The sequence below is a fragment of the Equus quagga genome, chromosome 5 (genome assembly GCF_021613505.1).
Source record: "Equus quagga isolate Etosha38 chromosome 5, UCLA_HA_Equagga_1.0, whole genome shotgun sequence".
Classification (NCBI taxonomy): Eukaryota; Metazoa; Chordata; class Mammalia; order Perissodactyla; family Equidae; genus Equus; species Equus quagga.
This window is the reverse complement of record NC_060271.1, coordinates 2,920,875-2,939,296: the sequence shown is the minus strand read 5'-3', so window position 1 is coordinate 2,939,296 and position 18,422 is coordinate 2,920,875. Positions and strand designations below refer to the sequence as shown.

The following is an 18,422-nucleotide window of genomic DNA, read 5'->3' as shown; positions in this document are numbered from 1 at the left end:
TGGAACCATTCTGAGATGTGGATGCCTGTGGAAGAAACACATTTGAGGAAGAAAAGCAAAAGTTCTCTTTGGAGACATGTTAAGTTTGCGATGGTCGTAAGACATTCAAGTGGAGATATAAAGGAGGCATTTGGCCGTAAGCTCTGGGGCGTGGAGAAGAGGTCCAGGGTGGGTGCATGCATTGGGAGTCCCCTGCATGTTGACAGCATTTAGAGCCGTGAGACGGGATGCCATTGTCTAGAGAGAGTAAAGTGGGCCCAGCGACTCCCGGAGCTCACGTGCCCCACCAGGGAGGCCACAGTCCCGCGGGCAGTACCTGCTCTCTCCATGGCCTCTTTGTTCATAATGAGAGTGTACTCATAAATGCCGCCGAGCACGGCCTCGGTGATGTAGTGGGTCCCGAAGTCGCGGAAGAGGTCCCGGTACTCCCCGTAGCCGTACTCCAGGGGCAGCTGCTTGACTCTCTGAAGGAATTCGTAATGCAGCATGAGGCTTCTGGGTTTCAGCTTGTAATGGGCCACTTCAAGGTCAGAACGCGCGTGCAGAAATGTGCTTTTCTAAATGAAATACCAACATGGGAAAACCAGACCTTTAAAGTTAGGAATCTGGAACGAGAAGATGAACTTTACAAATACCATCCAATGTCGTGGCCTGGGGTCAGCACTCTTATGATTCCTTTAGGATGCTTCAGGGAAGACGGCCTCTTTGACAAGCCCTCATGTCTCATAAATATTCTGATGTCCTTTTCGGCTTGGAAGAGCTTGCTCTTAACTCACCCCACTACAGCAACACATAAGGAACGAGAAGGGTGGGTAACCAGAAACAGACACAGCAAGGAGCAGCCGGTGCGCAGGGGGCAGCTCTGATGAGGGGCAGGGTTTGCTGACCCACAAAGGCAACCTCTTCGTCTGTGCTTCTTAAACTCTAAGGAAAATCCACTCAGGAAAGAGTAAAATTGGGGCTTCAGGAAGGCTGGACATTGCCGTTCATGGCAAGACTCAACAAACTACAGCCCGCACACCACATCTGGTGCCTGGTTTGTGGCTAAAGTTTTACTGGAATGCAGCCAGGCCCATTTGTTAATGTCCATAGCTGCTCTCCCACTACATGGCAGAACTGAGTAGTTACGACAGAGATCGTATGGCCCTATGAAGCCTAAAATATTTACTCTCTGGCCCTTTACAGAAAAAGTTTGGTGACCCCTGTTGGGTGAGGCGGACTGAAACACAGTGATACTGATGAGGCGCAAGCACGCAGGAGGATTCGGATGATCTGAGGGGAGAGGTTCCTCCACCAGGATGTCGGCAAAGGAAGAGGCGGAGGGGGGAAAAGTGCGGAAGGTGCATTCTGCCCCAATCTTAAAACTTCCTGCCAGCTTGACCTATCAGCTCTATGAAGCCATGCCAGCTCCGGCCGTGCCCACCGCCAGGCCCCTCAGGTTCCTGCCTTGCTCTCGCCCGTGCTAGTCCTGCCCCAAGACTCATGCCTCTTCCTGCTCCCTCGCCCTTCCAACCTAAGCAGTCACGAGGTGCTCTGTTCATGAGTTTTCTAAATATTTTAGGTTTCATCTCCTGCTTGGGTTATAATAGGAGCTTCCCCACTGATCACCCTTCTTCCTCCAGCCTGCCTTCAATGCTCCAATCAGAGTCGACGGCCGAAAACTCTGATGGTATTATTAGAATGCCCCTCTAAGCTTAAAACACACCCTGAACTGACTCTCTACTGCCTCCAGGATAAAATCAACTCCCTTACTGTGCACATAAGAACTTCACAATCTGTCCCCCATGGTCTCTCTGTGTCAATGTCTACAACCCTGAAGTACTCCTCCCCATAACTTACCATTTCCCGCCGTCCACACCGTACATCAGCACTCGTCACCTTCTCGCTGTTACCCACATCTGCCGTTCTCTTTCATAAAACAATTTTGCTCATGCTGTTCCTTCTGCGTGAAATGCTCTTCCCCCACTTTTCTGCCTGACACACACCTACTTATATTTTAAATTCCCGCTTAGCTGTGCTGCCTATTTGCTACCATCCCTGAATTTCTGAGACACACACTGCATTTTCCAGGGTTGCATTGCACTTTGCTTATATTTCCTTTATAGTGGATAGCATGCTGTATTACAACCAATATGCAAAATTAAGAGTAAGCTATCTGCATACACGTTTACCTCTCCCATTAGACTGTGAGCTTGAAGGCAAGAACCATGTTATATTTGTCTTTAGGCCTCAAGTCTCTAGCGAAGGGCCTAGCACAACATAAGCCCTCTATATAACTGGCTGTGTAAGGAGGGAGGAAGGTGAAACGGAGTGAGCAAATGGATGAGACTCTTTGTTTTCTCCCCTCACAAGGTAAGTTCCTTTTAATCAGTCCAATCCTTCATCACAGTCTTTCAGTCTTGAGCACCTACTAAGCGCCATCCTAAATCTAAAGATGAAAGAAACAGCCTCTGCCCCCGAGGAGCTCACAGCCTAGATGGTAAGGGAGAATAGGGAAAGACAATGACAGTCTAACTAATGTTCGCTACCCATTTGCAGCAGCAGAGACCTGTCTGAGGCCCTCACCATCTCTTTTTTCTCATATGAATCACCGTAGACATCTTGACCTCCTCCATGTTTGCCTTGGACTAATTTTCTACCACATCACATCCATGTTGAAAACTCCCAGCGACTAGAGAACGAAATGCACCTTCCTCACTCTGGCATTCAAGGTTCCTCACGTCTGCCTGTCACCTGTTTGCCAATATCACATCCCCTCACTTCCCAGTCCGATCCCACCTCTTCTAAGTCACCGGCTTTCACCATCACCTTACGGGGGCGAGGGAGCAGACGATATGAATAGATTAGTACCCCAGAAACATTTTTCTGGCAGCCCATAAATTTGAAGGGGTAAGTTGGATACAGGAGACACTTTAGGGGGGCCGAGCAAGAGATGAAAGGGCCTGGGCTGGTTAAGATGTAATCAGAGTTAGATTAAGAAGGGTGGAGAATTATACTGAAGGATTTGGTGGCCAATGAATGTGGAAATGAAGAGGAAAGAGAGCCAAGCACCATTCTGAAACTCTCAGCCTGGAGAAGTAGAAGGAACAAAACTGCTATTTAACACAGAAAATTTAGGGGCAGAGCTTGCTTTGGAGTGTCAGCAAGGCATCCAGGTAATGAGGCCGGGAAGGTGGGTGGTGCCGGTCAGAGCTGAACAGAAAGGTCAGAAGCAGTGACGAAGGGCTTGGCTTGTCCTTGCAGAGGTGAGGGGAGGCGAGCAGAAGAGGCTGCCCGGGGTGGCTAGAGAGTAAGAAGAGAAGATGTCCACAAGTTAAATAAAGTACAGGTGGGGATATTAGAACCCAGGCAGGAAACTGATAAGAGCAGAAAGAAAGCAGGAGAAACAGGCGGTGGTGGTGTGGTCAGCTCCACCAGACGCCCCAAGAAGTCAGAGACGAGTCTTGGGTGGTGTTCAGAGGGGAATTTCAGCTGAATGCTTAGGATGGAAGTCAAATTGCTGGGGGTGAAAATCTCCAGAGATGGTTTGTCTGGAAAGGCTACAATCTCAAGCTTAATGGAAACTAAGGAAAGAAGCTTATTAGAAAATGAGAGAAAATAATTATGGAAGAAAGACCACCACCGCCTGGTCTTTCTAAAAAGTGAGTTAATGTAAGACCAAGTTATTTTTTATGAAAAGCTTTTCAAAACAACAGAAATATGACTGGTTGCTGGGACTAGTAGCGATGCAGAATACAGACCATCTGTGGGCATGAAAATTCAAACGAATACATAGAAATTAAAGAGCAGTGGAAGGAAAGGGTACTTACAGTGTGAGAGAATCGTTTGGTTCTGCTAATAAAATGCTTGGCATTACCACTTGCTGAACTAATGCCAAGTTCAAATGTTCCAGGTTTTTTAAAACCAAAGCTGAAATGAGACATACTAGTTGCTGTCTCTGTGACATTATGTTCAAAATCTGAGTACGACTCATATTCTGTCAGCGCAAATTCATATTTGCCTTGGGTCTAAAGGAAGAAAAGAGAAAACGTTTCTTACTTCATTTGACTTAGATCAGCTGAGTCCAAGTCAACAGACATCCGCTGTGCACATGCTGGGCTCTTGATGAGGTGCTCTGAATGCAGAAAACTCAGGGCCAACTGTGTCCCCACCCAGGGCTCCTGATCCACTGGGAGAGACAGAGGTGCTCAATACTGCGGGGCGGTACTCAGAGGTGGGTGCTTGATTTGGATTCCAACTGGCAGACGTGGGGGAGAGCATTCGGGGCTGTGGGCTCAGCGGAAGCAAAGGCGCGGAGGCGAAGGCACAAAGGCGGGAAAAAGTAGGATGAATTGCAGAGGCTGCAGGGACTCTAGTACGCTTGACTCAGAGGCGCAAGAGCGAGGGGAAGGGAGGGCACATGAGAGGATGTGCTGGCTCGCAATGCTGAGGCTCTGGGATCGCCTCTGAAATTTGGACTTCATCCAAAGATGGGCCAGCAGAGGAGGCAGCGAGCCTCAGATCATTCTAGGACAGAAGGGCAGTGGAACTGGGGGCAGAGAGGCAGGCTACAGAGGAGAGCTGTTGCCTCAAAAGTCAGTGCTCATCGTCCTGTGCACGGGGAGCTGCCAAGGGTGCTGCCTCGGTGTCCCGGGAGTGACCAGACCTGAATCGTCTCCACCTCACTCCCAGTGGCTCTGGATGCCTGCAGTTCCCATAACACCCCAGCTGCTGAGGAAGGAAGGGGAGCAGAGTGACTCTGAGAGCGGCCTGGGGTGGAACACCAGTTTTAGTCGTCTGACCTTGGAGAGATGACTTCACCTCTCTAAGCCTCAGTTTCTTCACGTGTAAAATGGAGATGCCTCCTCGCACTGGGCTTGTTCTGAGGGTTGAGTTTATACGGTAATCACTGGCACAGCATTCAGCACTGGCCGTGGGAAGGCCGATCACCTGCGCCAGAGCGGCTGCAGCTGGTGGGCCCGGGCCGGGAGAGCCTGTTTCTCCTGAGCCCCTTTCTTCTTTTCTGGCCAACAAGTCTGTGCAGGGTTGGAGCAGGGTGGCAAGAGGAGGAGACGAGAGGAGGCAGCACCAGCCTTGAGGGCTGCACAGATTTAGAAGTGGGAGCTACCATCCAGCTGACCGAGTCCAGCGCCTTCACTTTACAGATGAGGAAACTGAGGCAGAGTGGACAGGGAACTCAGCCTAAGGTGACATGGCAGGCTGTGCAGAGCCGGGCCTGGAACGGCGTCTGCCTCGGTCCCAAGGGTACGTGTCACGCGGTAGCATCGTCTGTCCTGAGCCCTCTCTGTGAGGCTGGCTTTAGGGCTGCGTGTTAAGCAAAGCACAGGCTTCTATCAGGAGGGCATTTTCTAACTTATCCTTTGAACCATTATGGTTCTAACAGGCCAGGACTTGGTAACAACCAGAGTTAACATTTCCTGAGGACTCACCACTAACCAGGTGTTGTGTGCACGAAGCATTTACACCTGTTACCTAATCCTCTCCCTGCGGGGCGGAACCACGATGACCCCCGATTTAAAGACAGGGACACGTGGGATCACACAGATGGGAAATGGCAGAGCCCCCGAGCCTCTGAGACTCCAGGTCCTAAGCACACGTCTATCTTCATGGTTTGTGGTTGGTGCCGTCCAGTCGATTCCGACCCCTGGCGCCCGCATCCAGCAGAGTGGAATCGGCTGGGTCTTTGTGCGCCAGCCTCTCCCCTTCCAGCACTGCAACAGACAGCACTCCGCTGCTGTTCACCGGGTTTTCATGGCCAATTTTTTCAGAAGTGGGTGGCCAGGTCCTTCCTCCTAGCCTGTCTAGTCTGGAAGGTCCACTGAAACTTTGAAATACCCGTGGCAGAGCTTTCAGCATCCCAGCAACACACAGCCGCCACAGTATACACCCGGCAGTCGTTGGTGTGCTTCCCTGACTGGGAAACGAACCTGGGCTTCGGTGTGAGAGCGCCCCGTCTGAACCAGCAGATCCCCGGGCTGGCTCTCTTCATGGTAGCGAGTGAAATTACTGTTAGTATGATCACTGCCACTGCAACTACTGCTCTTAGTAGACACAGCATGCCGGCCTCACCACTGAGGCTCCAGGAAGGAACCACCCATTTCACACTTGAAGAAGTGAAGCTCAAAGGGAAAGCGTGATGCATGTGAGCACCCACAGCGAGCAGGGCCGGCCCTCAACTGCGCTAGCTGGCTCCTAGCGAGTGCTCCCTCCACTGCCCTGCAGTGGCATCCTGGCTGTGACGTACCTGTGGGCTGTAGCTTTCCACGTTGTATGGCTTCCTAAACCTCGTGTTCAGTATGTAATGAGGGGAGCATGCACCACCGTAATACCTGTGATCAAGAACCGGGCCCTCCAAACGGTTTGTAAACAAATTTATCCTGTAGGGGAGGCACACAGAGGAGGCAAGTTAGGGTAATCCAGGTGTGTGATCTCGACTGGTAGATCTACTAATTGAAACCAAAATTCCCTGGCACAGTATTCAAGGCCCTTGATATGGGATGGAATCAGCTTTCCAGCTTTGTCCCTGGCTGCTCCCAGCCACACTGTACCCAGTCTGCAGCCATCTGCAGGTCCTGCTCTTCCTCCAACCTGCTCTGCTCCTCCTCTTTGTTTTAGTGCTGTTCCCTGTGCCCAGAACACCCTTCCAGCCATTCACAGTCTTATCTCTTTCTTATCTTTCAAGATGAGCTCTGTTGCTGCCTTGTGGGAAGGCTCCACTGATCCTTGTACCAAGCTGGGTTAGAGGCCCTCGTAAGACCCCGTGCTCACCCCCTTGTGCATTTATTGTTCTGTACTATTACACTTGCCTGACAAGAATGGTCTAGCATAACAGGTAAGAACACGGGCTCTGGAGTCAGACGCCTGGGGTCAAATCCCTGTTCTGCCATTTATTAGTTACGTGACCTCGGGCAAACCAGTTAACCTCTCGGTACCTCGGTCTCCTCATCTGTAAACAGGGACAAGGAAAGCACCTCCCTCACAGGGTTGTTGAGAGGGTTACACGAGAACGTACGTGTTGGGTGTGCAGAACACTGCTTGGTCGGTGACAAATGTGTGCTGTTATTTATGGGTCTGTTGCCCCCACTAGAGTGTGTGCTTCGAGAGGGTGGTGGATTCCTTCTGAAATTCTGTGTGACCCTATCACAAGGCACTAAAACAGTCATCGTTTCCTGTGGGTCTAACTGGAAACAGACACAGCAGTGGGTGGCTCTAAGCACTGCCTTATTTAGTGTCCCCAAAGCCCTGGGCAGTGGAGACCATTATGTCCATTTAGAGAGGATGGATGCAGCCTCTCATTGGACAGCACCCTCACCTCCCCCGGGGCGGCCTCCATCCCGACTCCTCTTCCACGGAAGGCTCTGTGGAAGGAGTTCCGGCTCCTTGCAGCTTCCGCCCCACGGCCTCGGCTCTGTTCCTAACAGAATTGTCTTAGGCTCTCTTTCCCAAGACAGAGTTCCAGGTATCATAATAGTGCATATTTATTTATTTTATTTAACAAATATAATGTGGTGCTTACTCTGTGGGGCACTGTTCTAATTAATTTACACCTGTTGGCTCATTTCACCCTTGTGAGGAAGAACCTTATGAGATAGGTATTGCTATTATACCATTTTGCAGATGAGGAAAGTGAGGGACAGAGAGGGTGATTGACCTGCCCCAGGTCTCACGGCCAGCCGCAACTGGTAGGCCAGGATTCGGAAGTCTGAGGGTCTGGTTCATGAAGCGAGTCTGCATTCTTCCCACTGCACGAGCCGATTACAATCACCCTGGCTTCTTCAGTCCTCACAGACCTTCACAGAGGGGTGTTATCCACTTCCTCTACAGACCACGAGGTGAAAGCCCCTCATGGAGAGGTGGCCCGCCCGAGGTCCCGCAGCCAGGGAGCTGTCCTTCTGCCCCTCCTCCAGGGTGCAGCGGACTCTACCACTGGCTCCGAATGTCCGCTCTGTCACCCTCCCGAGCTGTGTGACCCCAGGAACTCTCGTGACTTTTCCCGGCCTCGATTTCCTTATTCAGGAGGTGGGGATTATAATAACTAGCTCATAAGGTGGTCCTGACGGGAGGCCTTGCTGCAGGAGGGGTCTCTCTGTCTAATGACAGCCTTTGAGGATTGAAATGTGATCTTTGTTTAGGAAGAAGGTGACTTCCATTCATGGTCACTGTCCTCCCCACTCTGCGTCATGCAGGACGGTTTCTACTGCATATGAGGGGTCCGCACTCCCCCTCCTGGAGGCTGAGAAACTGCAGAAGGTGGCAGGCAAGCAGGACAAACGCCAGGCCAGTCCCGCCTCTTCTGACCTTGCTCTCTGACCTCACCAGAGGACTGGACCAACTCAGAGATCCCCAGAAGCTTGAAACACAGATCGACCGCAGGCCCATCCCAGAAATCCGTTCCTTCTCTAATTACTTAGGAGCCTCTCCTCTGGACCAGGCCCTCTGCTGGGCCCTAGCTATGCAAAAAAAGATGGAACCCCCCTCGCAAGTTGAGCGAGGTGAGCTGAGAAAGCACCTCACACAGTCACACAGCAGGTGTGAGATAAACATTCACCCCAGCCCTCGCCCGGAGCCTGTGTGGTCTCCATGCACAGCTTGTCCCTGGGGTTCCTAACCCCACCCCGTGTGGCCCGTATCTCCCTAGGGGACATGCTCCTCAGGCTCCTTGGAAGCGTCCTCAGAGAGCAGCCTCAAGCATCCACTGACACTACAGTCTTTTTCCAGGAAGGAAAAAAGAAGGAACGCTGCTTCTATCAGCTCCCTTCCTCTCTCTTCTCCAGAATTACATGCAGTGTTGTGCCTTCCCATCCACACAATGGGAAGACGGTAACTTACCCAGTGGCCAGACGGCCAATTGCCCAGTATTGGTCCATTTCATGCTGGCATTTTTTATAAATCCTCCTACAGTTTGCCTCATCTGACTGGTCTCCACAGTCGTTGTCCCCGTTGCAGAGAAGTCTGCGGTTTATACACCTCCCTGGACGGAGAAAGGGTGTGGCCCACAGTCACGTGGCTGTCCAGAGGGGAACTGACATCGCGTGAGCACCTACTGTGCGCCAGACACTTTGCTGCCTTTAATGCTCTGGAACAATTAGTCCTCATGTCCCCAGGTGATCGGTAACGGCATCAGCAGAGAGGCCAGTGTTGCATTTCTGGAAGCTTTGAGGGGAGATTATTAAGGGTGGGGAAAGAGGAAGTGCCTCACAGGGAGGGGTCAGGTGGCCAGGCAGCAGGGAAGTCTGCACTCGGCTCCCTGAGGCTGCGGAGACGAGGTGGGTTTGGTGGGTCGTGTAAGCAGTACTAACTGTGTGCCCTTCCATATGTTACCCACCCCGCATCAATTTACTCATCTGTAAAATGGGCAAGTCAGCATACCTGCCCCCCAGGGTTGTTGGGGCTTTAAGTGAGCAAATAGCACAGCACTGACTCACGGTAGGTGCGGATAAGTGCTGCTATTCCTACAGTTCGTGTTTTGTGGGCGACATCCACATTGCTAATAAATATTTGCAGCAGGATTGGAACCTATAAGTGTCTAATCACAAATTCTTCCCACTAAACCACACTGTCTTCAGCACCATAGCTACTTGGACTATTTTTAGACGATAGAAATATTTGGACTGTATGTTTAAACTTATTCACAGCACTTTGGCTTCCTTTAAACTCTTTGCCCCGCTGACTTGGTTTCCTTTCTTATCTGTATGTTCTTGGGGTAAAGCCATAAGGCGACCGGTGACCCTGTTTCCTGACATGTGTCTGGTCACTTGAACCAAAGTTCTTAGGGGTTAAAGGCAAAAGAATAACAATCTGGTCTTCAAACTGTTTCTTACAAGGCGTTTAAACTAGAGCCTGCCCGAGTAACCATTATGGCTGTGGTCAGCATCACGGAACGCTGGCCATAATGAGTCCGTGGACACACTGTAAAAAAGTCTTTCAGATTTATTGGATGGAATTTTGCATTTGCAATAAGCCCTAGAAATTGCTCTAAGAATCCCTAACTCTTTCCTGCAATATCCTGAAGCACGGTGAATGTAGAGAGCTGCACCTCCCATCGAGATAATTTGAAGCAAAATATTCTTATTTTTGCTGGCGACTTGAAGAAATGGAGAGGCATATGTTAGCTTGAATTAGCTACATGAATGAGTTGAAAAGACAAGTGTTTACTTAGTTCTGCAGCTGATGATTATTCATTCGTGTGCTCCTTCCTTCCTTCCTCTGTCTGACCATCCATCTGTCCCCTTATTCCTTCCTTCCTTTAATCAGAAATGTTTTACTGACTATATTACGCTTTAGGTGTATTTATGCTGGACTTGGTGATGCAAAAATGTAAAAGCCAGGGACTATCTCTCCAAAGATTTTTCGGAGATGACTGATGCTAGCCGCCCTATTTCACTGTTGGAGGCTTTGCCACGTTGTACTCAGCCTCAGGCTTCTGAGAGCCGGCAGAGCCCACAGTCTGCAAAGAGTGCTCATGGCCATTGTGTCACCTGATGCTTATAACACACTTGTAGGTATTAACCTCACTTCCGATTTTCTGTTGAGAGAACCAACATGCAGAAAGGTCAAGTGACTTCTTCTAGGTCAAAGAGTCAAAATAAGACTTCACTCAGGATTTCTGATTCTAGCACACATCCTCTTGGTGTCCTTAATGTCAGTGAATGTAATCTGAATCCCCAAATTCCTAATTGCAGCTCTTCCACCTACCTGCTCTATGATCTCGGGGAAGTAACTTCTCCAAATCTTAATTTCCTAATTTGTAAAATGGGGATAACAATAACACCTACTTTTAGGCTTGTTTTTATGAAATAATACATGTAAAGGGAGGTCAAAAATTCAAGGACAAGGCAGCCTCCTGGTCTGACACACGACCTTGGTCTTGAGGACTACGCAGTGGCCAGGCCCCCCAGCATCATGTGCCATCTAGCTTTTCCCTCCCACTCCTGTAACCTTTTATACCTGTCTGTGCACAAACAAAGCCTTCACATCGCACTTGACTTCTGCAGGGCCTGTTGGTAACACAGTCTTCGACTTCCTTGTCATAGAAGTTGCACGGCTCCCCGTGGAACTGAGACGGCCGGAGCAAGGAGACATGTCTGTACTGTAGCAGAGAGGAGCAAGGTGAGCCAAGGGTGGGGCCTCAGGGACCATGGAACTGAGCAATTCTGTATGCAAATGGGTCCCCAGGCCGGGATCTGGGCTCCAGGACAGCATCTGATCGTTTGATGGCTGCTCTCCCAGCCCCTTATGCTTCCCCATTACATACACCTCAGGCTCCATGTTGCATTTGGCTGTTTGCCTGACTGTTTCTCCAACTAGAACTTGTGCTCTCTGAGGACAGGGACCTTGTCTCTGATCTCTGCGTCTGCGGGGATCAGTAAAGATTTGCTGAATGTGGGAAAAGCATGGGCTTTGAAGTCAGAAGGTAGTAAGCATAAAACGAGTTTCTCAGCTTGATTACTTTAACGGGTTGGTTCAATTATCGCCATTTACTCGGTATCTTACAGATGAAAAAGCATGCACTTTGGAGCCACAACTGACTCCGATACTTTCTAGTTCTGTGACATTCGGCAAGTTAGTTAACATTTGTGATCTCCATTTCCAAATCTGTAAAATGGGGATAATAAATTACCTAAATGTACAGCTATGGAGTTTCAATTATACGTACGATATATATATGAAATCTCATCATGTTGTCTGGTACATAGTAGGCACTCAATTTCTTGTACGTGTTTTTCTTTTTTATTAGTGATAATTTTTAGCAGTCAATATTTCTCTCTCTGTCCCTTCCTGTTTGTTTATTTCAGAATTTTGATTGAATTTCCAAACTATCGATTGACCCACCCAGTGTTGAAAAAGGTAGGTGTTATTTATGCTTGCTTGTTGTTTGCTTTTAATCATAATCATGCCCTCTGGCCTGGCCTCAAGGAGGCCACAGATGGTGGTGGTGGTGATGGCAGGCACCGGGCAGTGACAGCACAGTGCGGTGGGCGTCCTGGTAGAGAAGGTACAGAGTGCTCTATAAACTCACAGGGAGTCCCCAGTCGTGAAAATGGTGAAGCGACGTCTAAGCTGAGACCCACAGGATGAGTAGAAACGTCAGGCAAACAAGGAGAGCTGGCGTGAGCAGGCAACAGCAGAGTAATCCGGGTGGAGGAAACTGTTGTGCCAAAGCTGAGAGACCAGAGAGAATGTGCTTTGTTCCATGAAACAAAAAGAAATTCACCATGCTGGAGACAGTGCGAGCGGGAGAGAGAGGCAAGAGCTGGAGGAGACGTAGCCAAGAGCAAGTAAGGCAGGCTCCTCCAGGCCTCAGGAAGGCTGGATTTAACATTTTATCATGGGGCATTGAGAAGCCACCATAGGGGAGGGAAGTAATCAGATTTAGGTGGTTGCCAAAAGCTGGCTGCAGTCAAGACTTTGGTACAATAAAAGGGGCCAAACCAGGATAGCAGCCCCTTTGCTGAATGTCATGTTAACCAGCCATAGTTATTGCTTGTATGGCATCTGGAAATCCAAAAAAGAACTACAGACAACCACTCACCCATGCTCCTTCACGTTTCCAGAGGGCCTTTCTTTCTGGAAGGTAGAGGTTAGCAGGACAGGATAAGGTCTGCAAAGAGGACTGCCAGAAGACTAGCCCCAGGAGCCAAGGACAAACCGGGCATGAGAAGTATGGAAATGATGGAGGACAGACATCTCCCAATCCCAGGTGGAAGGTTTCGATGAATCCTCAGCCAGTGACCCTGCAGACAGTGATGATGTCCACCGGAGGGAAAGCGTGTAGTGAAGAGCTCCGGCTGGCCGGATGGATGGATGGCTCATGCTGAGGCTTCCCAGGTTATGGTGCAGATGAAGCAGTTATCCAGATAGCTGGATCAATGCTGACAAGCTAGCATAAAGCCCACTTTAGGAATTAAATGGTCCTGCTTGGCTTTCCACATTGATCCAATTAAGTGTGTAATTGTCCTGGGCCAACTTCCACAGCCTCTTTAGTGTCCTAGCCCATGGCTGGTTTGGTTTCCCAAGGGACCCTGGAATGCCAACCATTCTCTTTTCTCTGGCACATGTGCTGTTCTAGAGCTGGGATCCTGAATCAGCCCTCCTGACAAGGGAGCCTGAAGGACTAACACTGCAGAGACTGTGTTTTGATTGGCAGAACGCTGGACAAGAAGCCAGTGGCCTGAGTTCAAGGCCTGTATTTGCTACTAGGTGACCCCAAGAAATCATTTACCTGCTGAGTCTCTGTTTACCTATCTGCCTAAGGGAAAGAGTAACAACTCTCCTCCTTCCTCGCAGAGATGTCAGAGAATATAATGAGATCAAACAACACGTATTTATGGAGCACCTATTATGTGCCAGAAATAGGCCTACGCACTGAAGGTATAGAAGTGAATAAGCCTTGAAGAGCTCACAGTTTAATGGAAAGGTAAATAATAAAAGAAAAGTAGGGGGCCAGCCCCATGGTGCAGTGGTTAAGTCCAGTGCACTCCGCTTCAGCCACCCAAGTTTGCGGGCTCGGATCTCAGATGCAGACCTACACCATTCATTAAGCCACGCTATGGCGATGACCCACTTACAAAATAGAGGAAGTTTGGCACAGGGCTAATCTTCCTTGCAAAAAAAAAAAAAAAAAAGGGAAAGTAAATGATCAATGTTAGGATACAGGAGGAATAGGGAGCTATTGCAGCTCATAAAAAGGTGTCTACTAACTGCAAGTAGGGCTAAGAAGCCCAGAAGCCTTCTAAGATGAGATGGCCTCTGAGCAGAGTTTTAAATTACCGGTAGGTGTTAGCCAGCCAAGGAAGTGCGGCAGGTCTCTCCCGCCTGAGAAAGCAGCATGAATAAAGGCACAGAGGGAGAGTGTAAGGGTCAGCGAAACACAAGTGTCCGGTGTGCTGGAGTGGGGGTGTTTTGTGTACATGTAGGGTTAGGTCGGGGGGGCCTTGAATACCATGAGTCTGGAGGGCCATGGGTAGACTTTGAATGGTTTCAAGCTGGGGAAAGACAGGTCAGACTTGCATTTCTGATGGCTCCCTCTGGTTGCACCAGGAAAGATGGGTTGAAGGAGCAAGGTTGGAGGCAGGAAGCCTAATTAGGAAGCTGCTAACATGAGCAAGGACACACATGTTTGGGAAAAAACGGAAAAATCAAAGAAAGGATCTAATTGCTGCTGGGAGGCACAAAGGAATAGAATTCATTGATTAAATCATCCAAGACTTATTGAGGTCCTACCCAGTGCCAGGCACTATTGGTGGTGCCTCAGCCAATCTTGCTAAGAATTAGGGCTCCTAGAAGCTTCAGGCTCCCCCAGGGCCAGGCACTTACCCTTTTCTTCTGACAGGGATCACATGTGGTCCAGGAGGACCAGCTGGACAGTTCACAATCAATAGGCGTTGGTGTGACATCCACGCTCCGCGTCTGTCTATGCTTGGCAAGGCTCTCATTGACGGCATTTGACTGGAGAGAGCATGGCTTTTCACCTCTAAAAGGTCATCATGAGAGAAGAGAGTCAAGTATCAGAAGGGAATTAAGTATTCATCCTATAATATTTGCTGACTTGTGCGAGGCTATTAGTTTATCAACAAGTATAGATCAGTTCATCCAACAAACATGTACTGAACCCCCAGTAAGTGCTGACCTTATGGCTAGCTGTGATCAAGAGTACCGCACTCAGATCAGAAGACAGGCCGTCGGCAGCTGGGTGACCTTCGTCCAGTTTTTCAACCTGTACGAGCCTCACATTTCTCACCTCTATAATGAGAGAGTCACGCCTACCTCATAAGGCTAGTTCTAGGATTAAGTAAGAAAGTATATGTGAAAGCACTTTACGGACTCTAAAGTGCTATAGATATGCAGGGTGTCCCACAACAGCGGGATATAGGATTGAAGCAGTTCACTCCCCATCTCTGAGCTGCAGTTTCATCCCCTGAAAAATAAGGTTTGGAGTATACAGTGTTTAAGACTCTCAGGTCAAGAGTCTATGAAACATTTGCTGACAACTAACCACATTCAGGGTACTGTGCTACAGGGAATACAGACAAACATAAGACACAGGTTCTGCCTTCTGGAACTCACAGTTTGTCTTTGACTAGGAAAAGAGAAACATGTCTCAAGTCTTAGCTCTTCGGGACTTTATCCGGTAGACAAGGTTTTTAAGCATGCAGGCTCCATGGTCAGAGCCGTGCTTTAGGACATCACCGTGGCTGCTGTGTGGAGGCTGGACAGGGCTGGGGAGAGCCTGGAGGCAGGAAAAGCTGGTGGGCAGCTCTTGCAGCAGTACCTATGAGTGATGTGAGCCTGAACTATGGCAGTGTCCAAGGGAGAGGGGAGGACAGACCTATGAGACATTTCTCGGGTGGAAGGGATAGAAAGTGATGGGTAATTAGATGGGGTGTGGGTTAGAGAGAGGAAAAGGCTTAGGTTGTTGCTGGTTTCCAGTTTGAGAGTGTGGGCAGGTGGGGAACACAGGAGCAAGGGAGCTTATGGGGGAAGATGTGGTTGGGGTATGCTGAGTTCCAGGTGCCCACAGAACCCCTATGTCGAGCCATTCCATAAACAGTCCCTACACAGCTTTGGAACTCAGGAGAGAGATTCACACCGGAGTTACAGATCTGATCGTGGAAAGCTATGAGGGAGGTAAGACTGCTCTTGAGAGGGGAACAGACCAAAGACAACCCTTGGGGGATGTCACACCACCAGCAGAGCAGGAGAGCCTGTGCCCTGCCTGTCCAGGGCATGGAGAGTATACAGAGGTGAGTGGGGGATGAGGTGAGACCAGGGGTGGGAGGGGAAGGGAGAGGCAGGTGGAGGCCCATCTGCAGAGCAGTCAAACAACATGAGACCTGAAATACATCACGTACAGAAGGTAAGTTGGCACTTTTGTTGAGTTCCTAGCACACCGTGGGACATTCAGTAAAAGTGAATGAATGAGCATTTTATCGAAGCTGTCCAGGCTTCCAGTTCCGTCATGTGCATAATAAGCTGAGTGTATGACGATTTTTATTTTTCTTCCATCTGAAAGAGTGTATAACACTGTAAGGTTCTTTGTAATTTGTGTTCCTTTTCAAGGCAAAAAGGAGAAGAGAAGAGAAAGAGAACCAAGATTTGCTGAGTACCCAGAACATGTCAAGCCCTGCGTGAGGAGTTGAACCCGCGCCGCCTCATTTCATCCTCACAGCAGTGCTAGACGGCAGCCACGCAGCGCTGCCACCTGGACAGATGAGGGAAGGGCCGAGACTCACGCAGCGGCATGCGGTGGTGGTCTAGGGGTCTGGGCCGAGGTCGTTTGACTCTAGGGCCTGTGCTGTGTCCACTGCCCCACACTGCCTGGAAGAGGAGCCGGGCCAGCATCCACTCCACCAGGCATTCCGTCTCCATGCAAGGCCTTTTCATCTCTCCATCCAAGACTGAGTCATTAGAGAGAGCATCACATCGTTTCCACCGTCTCAAATACATAGTACATCACTCCAGACAAGGTTATTAACAATACATTCTCACTTGGCAAAAGTCCTAAAAAGAGGATAGTATTAACTACAGTGAAATCCATCTCCATGACCGCCCCAGAGAGCAGCAAAAATCAATTGCCTAGTAAAGTTGGATCTTTAGCGAAAGGTCAAAGTCTCTCTTGGAAACCACAGGTGGATACGTTAAAATGGCTCCTTGAGGCAGGATGCTGCACACCAGCAGGGGAGCTTCAGAATCTGCTTTTATCTACTAATTTGCCCTGGTTTGACAAAACAATATTGTCTGTGATTTGGCTTCTCCAAAGTATGTATTTGACAGCTCTGCAGGGTATCTTCTTCCTGCTTCAACTATGAAACAGTTACATGGTGATTTTTAGCAACTACCAACCCAATTCAGGGCTGCGGTTGAGAGGAGTGGATAAGAAATGCACACACACACTATTAAGAGTCACGATTACTTTCCTCTCTGAGATCTGGAAGACAGTTAATGGGCAGGATGATCATTTATAGAAGGAACTTGGTAAAAAGTAGTTGTAGCCACCAGATCTCTCATTTTTGCACGCAATTTTCATTATGGAGGCAGCAAAATAATGAAGTAATCAGCTGAATTAATAGTATGTTTGTAAATTACATCAGATGTGTGTGGTTTATTAGGACTACACATGCAAATCTGAAAGAAAGGCTAGCATTACATGTCATCTTTAATTCCTGGGAATCGCATGAAGCCAGTAAGGAAAGGCTCAGTCAGGGCCTCTATGTACAGATACAGCACGTGCCTCTCGTGCCTGTGAATTTCCACAGAAACATGCCAGATGGACGTTTTGACCAACTGACTTGGCTTCTGTCGTTCAAAATCTCTGTATGATTTTAATTTTGAAAAATTAAAGATGCCCTAAGAAGCACAGGAAATAAGATAATGAACACCCATACACTCGCAACCCAGGATTGGCAATTATTAATATTTTGGTATGCTTTCTTTGAAGTCTGTTTTTAATAAAAAATATTCCTATAAATTTCACATCAGTATTTTACATCAGCCCAATGCCATTTCCCTCTCCTCCTTTTCAGAGGAAACTATTGTCATGAATGAGTGTGTGTCCTTCCAGTCTTATAAATATTTTTACATATATATATATACACGCAATATATAGTATTGCTTTTGTGTGCTTGACTTATATAGTATACATTATTCTTCAACTTGCTTTTGTTAATCAACACTGTATTTCTGAGGCCTAGCCATATTGATTCATAAAGAGAGCTAGTTCTTCCCTTTTATCTAGATTTTTCCACCATGGGACATATACTGCATTCAATTTATTCTTTTTCTTTTTGAAGGACATTTATATTTGCAATTGCAATAACGCTTCTACAAGTCCTATCCCTCTACATAAGGACTGGCAAAGATGTGTCTTTCTTTGACGTGCATGTAATGCTGTTGCCAGCATTAGAATATATTTCACTGGGTCCCTGTCTCCCACTCTCTTTCTAACAGGAGTCTCTGATCAAAATAAAGATGGATCCACCGGGTGCGGCGGGATTAGGTCAGCAGTAAATTGCGAGCCATCAGCTTATATAGATGGGGTGCGTCAATATATTTTGGCTTTCTGGGGAATTGCCCTGACACAACAACTTTCTCGTCACACACAATTTGTTAGGCAGCGGCATCCTTTTGCAAATAGCATCCTTCCTCTTTGCTAGAAGGGGCAGCTTCTGGGTGGCAGATTTTCAATTTCTCTTCTCTCTGTCATTTGCAGTTGTAGACAGGAAATTTAAAGCAATATCTCAGGGCAACAAACCTGTGGCCCGGAGATAGAGAAATGGCATGGGAGTCCAGCAAATCAGATACACAAGGCAGGTGGACGGGGATAATGCCTTAGTGCCAGGCAGGAAGGTGCAGGGAGATGCAAGGGCTGTGGAACCAGAACAAAACTGGATTTGTACCCATATTCTGTTACATATTGAGTAGCC

General features: G+C 48.6%; 1 protein-coding gene across 1 annotated transcript in view; it reads right to left on the bottom strand.

The window, feature by feature from the left end:
- C8B (complement C8 beta chain) overlaps positions 1–18,422 on the bottom strand; it is a 37,350-nt gene that overhangs the window by 15,496 nt on the left and 3,432 nt on the right. The window contains exons 3-8 of the mRNA XM_046660438.1: positions 14,317–14,473; positions 10,948–11,089; positions 8,830–8,971; positions 6,245–6,377; positions 3,810–4,007; positions 317–557 (exon numbers count right to left, since the gene is read on the bottom strand). Of these exons, the coding sequence (XP_046516394.1) occupies positions 317–557; positions 3,810–4,007; positions 6,245–6,377; positions 8,830–8,971; positions 10,948–11,089; positions 14,317–14,473 (1,013 nt within the window). The remainder of the gene's footprint in view (positions 1–316; positions 558–3,809; positions 4,008–6,244; positions 6,378–8,829; positions 8,972–10,947; positions 11,090–14,316; positions 14,474–18,422) is intronic.